The sequence below is a fragment of the Ostrinia furnacalis genome, unplaced genomic scaffold, assembly GCF_004193835.3.
Source record: "Ostrinia furnacalis isolate ACB-3 unplaced genomic scaffold, ASM419383v2 OfSCF7265, whole genome shotgun sequence".
NCBI lineage: Eukaryota > Metazoa > Arthropoda > Insecta > Lepidoptera > Crambidae > Ostrinia > Ostrinia furnacalis.
Window position 1 is genome coordinate 1 of NW_021137504.1, and position 10,085 is coordinate 10,085.

The 10,085-nt window shown below is 36.1% G+C and overlaps 1 protein-coding gene across 1 annotated transcript; it reads right to left on the reverse strand.

Annotated features, from left to right (window-relative positions):
• Window positions 1-7,184: 7,184 nt before the first annotated feature.
• Window positions 7,185-9,946, reverse strand: LOC114363757 (cell growth-regulating nucleolar protein). Its single transcript, XM_028319574.1, has 2 exons — window positions 9,583-9,946; window positions 7,185-8,598 (listed from the first exon to the last, which is right to left on the reverse strand). Exons 1-2 carry the CDS (start codon window positions 9,705-9,707, stop codon window positions 7,464-7,466), a joined length of 1,260 nt encoding a protein of 419 aa, XP_028175375.1. The 5' UTR covers window positions 9,708-9,946; the 3' UTR covers window positions 7,185-7,463.
• Window positions 9,947-10,085: the final 139 nt, after the last annotated feature.

A 10,085-nucleotide genomic window follows, 5' to 3' on the forward strand; every position in this document is an offset into this window, starting at 1 on the left:
GCTAGTATAATTTTCTAGATGCCACGAAGGCAAAATTTAAAACTGTCACATCCATGTCATGCAGTGTCACAGCCGTGTTTACGTAGGCTATTTTGTTTCCTTTCCGAGGGCTTTAAGGTTGTCCATATACATCAAAAGTATGCTTTTGGTTTATACTTTCGATACACATCGCAAAAAGTTTCAAAAAAAAATCTTTAATTTTTAAAAAAAAATTGGCACAAATTTAAGAATGGCCCAATAACTTAACATCCAATTAAAAAAATATATGAGTCTGGTAGCAAAATACCAGTTAAAAAAAAATTCACTCTAAGTGCATAAGTACTAGTATTAAAGGAGTATTCATAGAAAAACCCTGTTGGTCATTGACTCAAGTTATTTATTTCGGTTACACTCCGGATTCTAGTCTCAAAATGGAAAAGTTATTTCTAGAGATCTTACCATTACTTATTCCAAAGAACTTCGGAACTTTTTATTACTTACTTTCAATATCGAATTCTTTATTATTTCTTAAAATCTTAGTAGCGGACCACTCGACTTGCTCTCCGAAACGGTTTGTTACATCCAAGAGAGTTTAAAACGAACGATACAGAACAATTCGCGAATTGTGAATATTATGGCTTGTCTGTCGATGGTGCTTCAATGCGACTGCAAATAGAATAAGCTATGGATTCCGATTTTCGTTTTAACTTTGTAATACAGTTTTGAAATGCCATTCTAAAATTCTTTTTGGATTAGGTATTTTTATTTTACTTATTATATTTTATTTTGTTCGGAAAACATAACAGGTACCTACGAGTATGTCCAGTAACTAAGTAGGTGCCATATATTGTTATGTTTTCCGCATATTATATTAAGTAGTCTTCGCCATTAGTTAGTTTTGATCACAGACTGTACCTCAGTCTGTTTCAAAATGTTTTAGTAATAAGTAATCTAATCTTTTTTGCGAAATTGCAAGTCTATTAGTATAAAACTTGGTAATCTTGCAGACAAATAGATACCTACTTAAGGCTGACTTTCTTTGACATAGTCGTCGTTTCAGCCGAATGACGTCTACTGCTGGACAAAGGCCTTAATTTGACATTAGTACTTACCTAATGTATTTTGATTGCTAAGCGAAATACCAGTGAAATCACATTTGTAGATTTCTATTCCATAGGCTTCTTCCATGTAGACTTTTTAATACGAGTAGATACTTACTATAGTGGATGGTACGTGCACAAAAGCCTTTATGTAATATTGTACTGTAACATAACAATGTATTTCAATTAACCTTCAAGACGCTAAGGGTACCTACCTACCTGAGACAGAGCGAGGCCGTCTGTATAGAATTGGGGCTCTTGGAAACAAGAATTAGGGGCCCAGGGAAATTGACAAGGGAAATCCATTCCCATTCCAGGTTATTTGAAAAAATAAAATACTGATGTGTCCATTTTGTAGCAGTAGAATCTTCATTGTAACCTATAACCGTGCTGGAATACAGAAGCGCCAGAGAGCACGATTTCCTGCTTGAAATTCCAAAAAATTAAAATCCAGCCAAAAGGTTGTGTGGGTTTATCCTGCAGGGTCGTGCCTACACTGTGTTTGCCACTAAGTAGGTAGTCTGCATTTCACGAACCCTATTTTTCATGAGTTGAACGGTTCTAAGGCCTTTAAAGCCACGATAGCCGAACGGTGAAGGGGTCGGACTGGCCGACTCGTGATCCGTGGAACGCGGGTTCGATCCCCGCCGCCGCATGTGCATGTGGATTGAGTGATCCTTGCTTCAATCTTAACAAAAATCGAGGAAGTTTTACTTAAAATATGTTAAAACATTGCGATGAAGTTTAAAAATTTGTTAAACCTAAGATAAAAATGTTATGGCCAATAAATAGGAGCACTCATACCGCACGCTTTAAGAAAACGTCAACATGTTTATTTCAGAAAATAAAGCCTTTCCACTTCTTTTTATAGTATAGAAAAATTGTTAAGAATATGTTAAAACGGCCATTCTCAGATGAGCTAGTTTTTGCGTGTCCGGGCTGTTAAATCGTTAAAAATGACAAATTAGAGACATGCAAGTATTTTTATATGTTACTTAACAACCCTATCCAGTTGTGCATTAAATCATAGGCCTCTATTTTAAGTATTTGTGACTTAATTAATTTCATGAACCTCTGTTCTCTAATTACCGTTACGCGTCCGCACACCGACTTAATGTTAAAACTGGGCTGTAATTTTTATGTCGTATAGATTTGGTTTACTCCATTCAACATTTTAAAGAGTACAAAAGATTGTCTTACGCATAGCAAAATATCTATTCAATAGAACCATTCTGTAAATAGTTAGAATTAAAAAACTGCTTGTCCGAGCGAAAGTCCTAATTCCCGTGACGTTTTCTGTTTTTGGGCACACAAGCCTAAATAATAATATTTGACACATCATTTACGCGCGCGGCGCGAGCCCTTAGTCAGTTCTAAGACCTGTTAGCAAGTAGACGTCTATTGCGTTGGCGTACCATCGATGAATTGCGTAAGAGTATAATTACCATACCTTTGGTTTTCAATTTTTCTATTTAGGGATATGCTGAGCTGGAACTGTCATTATTACAAATTCAATTTAATCTGATATTGGGTGAAGGCTGATCGCAGATAGATTAAAAAGAGGAAAAATCACTTAAATCATTAATTAATTTTTCGATATAAGCATATCCGAAAAATCAAATTTGTGAGATCTCCTGATCCATTATCTGTACGTAAATCGTTTGTACCACATTGAAATCAAATAAATGATGATTAAGATTCTGATGAAAAAATGTGACACGTAGCCCCTTCTGGCCGAAAGTAAGTGTTCCTGTTATAGCCTCGATTATTGCAGTATACTGAAAATATCTTGATACAATAAATAATAGAAATGAGTGTTTTTCTTTTTTCAAAGGGTTATTAAAGTGTACCTACAGCGTTTTTTATGACGCTATATATTTATATACAAATTTATCAATGCAAGATATTGTTTTCTTGCTATTTTATATATATTTTCTAATTACCGTTAGATTAAGTAATAGCCTTATCTAATTACCGTGACCATAAAATTTTTGGGTCTCATTTACGCGAAAACCGCTTGGAATAATTTGACGCCTTAACGATTGTTAAATTCGTACTTTTCATGTGTTTCATATTTAAATGCGTTTAAGTCAATTAAGCCAAATTTCAAAAATGATATGGTAATTAGGCTGAGAACGCCTAATCGTGAGAATGACCGAAAACTATTAACAAATTCAGAAATTCCTTGCACGTCCCGTTCCAAAGTTATGACGATTATTTAGGATCACTCACACCGCACACGGGCCGTACGAGTGCTCTTCAAAATAATGACTTTTTATTAATAAATACGTTTTATTTCTGTTGGGAAATGTGTGCAAANCCGCCGCTCGACTATTGTGGTGAGCTCATACAAGCATATTTAGCTTAGTACGAGGGGCTAACGGGAATATAAGTAATTTGTAAAAAACCTAACCGAGAGGTAGGTACTTATGCAAAATTACTTCTCGCGATCAAATTATGCTCAATCCAATAGTACCTACCTATAACAATTAGTCAGTAACACATTCGCAGCAGTTCCTATAAATAAATCCAGATAAACTTTCGTCTAAAGATAACCATTTGGGTCTATTGTTACTCAAACAATTGGGCTCCATTTGTATTCGTTATCTTGATGCTGGGCCTGGGTCTTTATTGATTTGGAAAATATAGGGTCCATTCGTCTCTTTTACTCTCACATGATCTAAGACAGTACATGTTCCTTATAATTTTATTAGTATTTTTTGTGGTATCAGGGAATAAGTTCAAGAATCTAAATCCGAATTGGGTATAGGGGAAAGTAGTACGAGTTGATCCCCTGGGGTAAGATGATCCTTTGCGATTGTGCTGAAACCACTAACGTCATTTAGTTTCTTTCACTGGTAAAACATAGCTCTGGACACCTCCCCGCCTCAGTCAAATCGTAATGGTGGCGTGAGCGATACATCGAATTTGACGAGAAAAAAGAAAAATTGTGTACCTCTGATCTAAAATAGGCATGACTTTGAGCTTATGTTACTTTTATTTCAACAATGTTAAATGTAATTACTGTTGTCTTTAGGCTTTCTATTATGTTTAATTTTAATATTTTGGCCATAAAAACATGGCCGCGTACTTGTAGATTATTGTAGCAAATATTTAACAAAAAGTGGGACTTGGGTCAAGATGATCCCTTCCTATATGTACGAGATGATCCCTGGGAATTAAAACAAAAAAGTCAATGGAGTAGGTAAAGGGAAGTGAAATAAAAGAAAGAGAACTTCATATAACTCACCTGAGTCTGAAGAAGATGATACTGAGTGGCTGTACTGAACAGAAAAGTTTTCAAGCGATACCAAGGGTGAAGGATGGATAAAATGTTATGCATGTGGAAAATGGGGCCATAAAGCATGTGCTGGGGTAGAGGGTGATGAAGCAGGTGCATTTATTTGTGATATATGCAACACAGCTCCAGCCAAAAAGCGTTTAAATTATTTAAACGCTTTTTAGCAGGTACTAAGAAAGAATAGGTTATTTTCGTTATTTAATTCGTAAATGTTTTTCTTTTCTAACTTTTTAACGATTTGTTCGTATAATTAGGTAATCCGAAAGGCATACAACCAGAAAAGAATAGATCATAGAATAGAATCATAGGGATCATCTTACCCCTACCTGGGGGATCATCTTACCCACAGGGGTGTACAAGATGATCACTTTGTAAGGTTTTGCAAAAAATGAAATATTTTAATGAAACTACAATTAATTTCTGGTTTTGAGTATAAGGAAAGTTGGATAGATAAATATACTAGTAGTGATTGTCTTTATTTTTGGTTTACCTTGAAAAATATGTATTTTACAGCGATTCCCGCTTAAGGGGATCATCTCGTACTACTTTCCCCTAATTTGAGACCTCATTATTGTAAACATACCTACGTGGGCCGTTGGTTGAAAGTCCTCATCAAAAACTAACTAAAGTGGGTAGATAGGTACGTACCTACATGTACCTAATTTTATTCAGAGACTTGTTGTAACATAATATAAGGCTCAGCAAATCATCATTTAATAAATATTTTTTTCTTTATTTCTTTCAAATTACCTATTCAAGTGTACTTTACTTTTACAAAGTACAGAAATAGATGTTACATTATTTTGTAGGTACAGACTAACATTACCTACCGTAAAAAGTTTCTATCGGGTTGATTTGCCTAAAACTGAAAATACTTTTCATAGAAGAAAACTAGAAGAAAAAACTTATACATTAGGTAAACTAAACTAAAACTTAACCCTTACACAGAGGTATTATAATTCTCACTTTGTAAGAGATTACAAAAGCGCTATTAGACTTCGACCAACGATTGTTAGAGATTCGTCCTGAAAGTGCGAAGTTTCTTTAGGCTTCCTACTTACTCCCTAGTCACTCTATGAGCGCATTTATTTTCACGTCAGCACCTACTCGCTTCTGAATTACCCAAATCTGCTGTAGCTAGGATAATCCTAAGGTATAAGACTATGTTCAGGAGCACTCAAGCAAGGTGGAGCGATAGAACACATTAGCTCGAAGAGCGAAACACTTAGACTGCTGAAAATCTGGGCTAACACCCGTACCTAATCACAAACGATGCTTGCTTAAGTTTTAACAAAATAAGACTTAAGTGAAGCAACAAACACAGTGTTGAATAGAACTCTGTGATTGGTTCGTGTGTTACCCTGTGCGTCCACGTGCACTGTGAGACCTCATAGTAATGTTTGTGAATACGGGCGTAAGTTATACCTACCTATATAAGTAAGTACTTAGTTACAAGCTGTCTATGTGTGGCTATTGTTACATGACACGAAGGGCGTTGATAATACCTACCTCAGTTGAGATAATTATTAGGAGTTTAGCCGAACCAATACTAAACCCATGTAGGTAATCTAGATTCAATTCAAGATAATTAATTAATTTGGTAATTAATATCTTGCTACTTAAGTAGGCTGTAGGATATGGTAAATTATATCAGTTACCTACCTATCAAGTATCAACTAACTTTACAACCCTATAGCCCTGCCGATTTGAGGGTCTGTAGTTCGAATCCCGTTGTTCCTAGTAAGTGAACCTCCGACTGAAGCATATAGTTAGGTAAGTAATATTATAAAAATTACATAAGTCGGTTCATCTTTTACTCGGAAAATTAATCACGACCCCATAATTAGATTGAAAAACTAAAAATCGTTCCATCAATCATTATTTACGTTGTATCTGCGAAACACGAAATAATGCTGGCAGCAGAAAGGCATGATTAATAGTATTCGTGTACCGTCGCATCTTTTACTTTGTTTGTTCGCCGAACAAAGCTCCGAAGTGCCGATATTTTGAGCAACGTTCGGCTGTTTCAATAGGCACCCTTTGAAAATCCCCCTTTGAAGGAAACACGCTAATAAATGCTCGCCTGGGGCAGAGCGACGAAATGCTTGCAATATTTTAGATATTGCAGCCCCTATACCGAACACATGACGTTGTTTATATTTACCTACACACTTTAAACGCGATGCTGAGATGGATGGGAATTATTATACTTGGAAAATAACTTTACTCGTACATATTTCCTCTATCCTTTACCAGTCATCCAACCATAAATGAAATCTAATGTGATTCCATCTGCATTTATAAAACACTAGCTGTGCCCGCGACTTCGTACGCGTGAAAACCCGTTTTCGCAACATTTTTCATTTTTGTTCTGCACCTATTACTCGTAGCGTGACGGTATAATAGCCTACAGCCTTCCTCGATATATGAGCTATCTAACACTGAAAGAATTTTTCAAATCGAACAGGTAGTTCCTGAGATTAGCGCGTTCAAGTAAACAAACAAACAAACTCTTCAGCTTTATAATATTAGTATAGATTTATTTTAAGTATATTACAGACGCATGACTCCGCGCTACGTATAGGGGGTGATTGCCTGAAATGATCGACACACAAAACTTCTCCCCGCGGGAATCAAACCCGCGATCTGTTGTAGACCGCTAAGCGCCCGAACATTTAGTCCCTAGTTCTATTTGTAAGTTACAAAATATGGTAGACTTTTATATTACTGTTTTTTAATAAGTACAGGTCTACTGAACTGAAAATAGTAATATAAAGAAAGAAGCCGAAATAATAAATCGAAAATACTTACACATGAAACATTTAATACAAACCATAATTTCTCATACAGTTCATCATTATGCACAACTCTGAGGAAAATGTATTATGTCTATAGTGATAGGATATTTTATTGAACACCAACCACACTTAGGTATAGAAAAGAAAAATGCTTCGAAGGTGTAAAAAGTACAAATCATCTATAGTAAGCAACGTAAAGTTGTCCCAGAGATACTACCTTAATTAAAACTCTTACGTTTAACAACTGGCATGTAGAATACCAAATTAAAATCTCTGATAATTAACTTAGTCCTCAATATAAACCCTGTTTCTGTCAACCCGCACTTTAGGAGCGCTTTTCAATCTCTTAATAAACTTTTCAGCGATTCTATCGTCCACTTCTTGGCCAGTCATCTCTTGGTATTCGGATAAAACTTTCTTCTGTAGTCTCTTGAATGGCATCTCATCGCCTTTCTTTTGTAAAACCGACATTATAACTGCATGCCAGTCAAACTTTTCACCTTTAGATACTACAACTTCATCGGTTTCTCCGTTCGCAACGTTCTGATCATGCAAACAAACGCTTTCATCAGCAGCTTCCTTCTCATCAATTTTCAATTTCTTTTTTAGAGTCTTTTCTTTATTAATAGGCACATTTTCAATGTTGTCGTTACCATTTTCCACAACCTCTATGGTACTGCAGACGGTGTCTTGCCTCTTACGCTTCTTCTTCTTACCCTCAGCTGGCACGGCATCTTCTTCGTTATTTCCAGACTCTGTCCTATTCTTCTTCTTCTTTCCCTTCTTGCTTGGAGCTTGGTTTTCATCGTCTTCCTCTTCAGCTGGTGGAGCTTCGGCACTTTGTAATTCCGCCTCATATTTTTGCCTCTTTTTCTCCTCTTTGCGCTGTTTTTTGGTCAACTTCTTGTCATTAACCTTTTCAACTGTACCATTTTCAATTTTTTCTTCAACTTCAACGTTTTCTGGTTCCACATCACCATTTTCTTTGTTCTCTTCAGTTTCTGTGTCTTTTATATCACCATTGGTTTCTTCAATTTCCACATTTCCATTACTTTTGGGTGTGTCATTATTTTTACTTTGGTTCCTACTCTGATTGACATTAGATAACTCCAATAGCTTCACCGAAATGAGATCCCAGGCTTGATCGATATCTTTTGGGTTGGTCTTGTGACCGCATACATTTTTAACAAAGTTGATGAACTTTGGCTTCTTTCGCGGTGTGTTGTTGTGTTTGCTGATAGCCTCGACGATCTTGCGCACGTTGGCTGGTGCAGACTTTTGTTCGTCCAGGACCGACTGCAGCATCTCAACCCAGGCATTCTGTTTTTTCTCACCCTTCTTCTCCTTGGCTTGGAAACCTTTTCCAGAGTATCTTTCTTCTTCGGTAATGCATTTGTAGTGATTCTCATAATCCTGGCCACTGAAATAATGGGAAAAGACCTTATTATTATACTTTGCAAGTTATTGCCATATGTTTGTCTTGAAGCGCTGATAGGGCCCAAAAGATAAGGAGACATGTAAAGTGCCCCATAAGGGCTACCTTTTCTTTTTTTATTATTTACTATATTTTGAAGTTCATAAGTGCCACATGTGGTCTAAACTGAATAAATATTTTTAATTTTGATTTTGATTAACCGGCCATCTGCTGAGATTCCAGACAACAATTCAAAAGTTATGGTGTGCTTAGAAAAGGTTAATTCTTTCTGAAGTAGTTTATTTATGTTTTTGTTTACATTAAGGTTTATAACCTCAAAGCACACCTGAACTTGTAACGTTTTAGAACTTGGATTGACTTAGGGGCCGTCCATAAATTACGTCATCGATTTTTTCAGATTTTAGACCCCCCCCCCTACAATCATCCTAGCGTCATTTCTTAATGACCCCCCCCCCTTCTCCCAAAATTGACGTCATTACCAGTTTGACAAAATTAAAACACTTGTAGAATCACCTTTAATTTTTTTTTTTTATAGATAGAGTGATTCTTAAGGAAGGTTTATATGTATAATACACGTAAGTACCACGGGCGAAGCCGGGGCGGGCAGCTAGTATTATATGTAATCAGTAGCGGCGGGGGGGGGGGGGCATTTACCGTCATCCGCAGACCAACCCCCCCCCCCCTAATTTAGAATGACGTAATATATGGACGGCCCCTTATCAAGAGTTATGCAATTTATAATATTACAAAAACATTCCTACGCGTTTATCAATCTGATAAATTGTTAGCATAACAACAACTCAAAATATCTTTTGTGATTGGTGCATTTGTTTAAACTTAAACCAATCACATGGAATGGCTTCTTGGATTTAAAACTATGCCGTGAAGTCATTGAACTATTCGGAATTTATTAGTTGCTAGACAATTTTCTAATAAGAATAGAAATAGCACAACGTGGGGTGTACTTACAAATCCTTGAAACAATCCATACAAGATAAATTGGGGCTGCGGTTCCTGCATTTTGTCAAGTAATGCTTCTCGACCTTAGGTTTCTGTACAGACTCGCCGCAATGCCCGCAAGTAAATACAACCATGTTATACAACTATTTCGCACGTGGACTCAAAAAATGGGTCGGAAATAATGTGTTCAATAAAAGTGACAATATTTTTCAGAATAAAACACAGATGTACTATTAAACTCTATTGCCTATTAGGAAAAAGTCTAATCTCCACTTGCTGGTTATTTATAAACAGTAGAAACCAAAACTTTGCAAAAAATCGCCGAAAACAAAAATATTGCGAAGTTCCTGAAATATCTCGAAACGTCAGTCAGTTCAGCTATCAAATATTTTTTGACATTATTTTTCTAAATCCATAGTGAGTCACCACTACCGATTAGTTAACCGGTATTTTATGAAAACTATCGATTATGATTAGGCGAAATTCTATATCTCAAAGCCACAATTCTTATC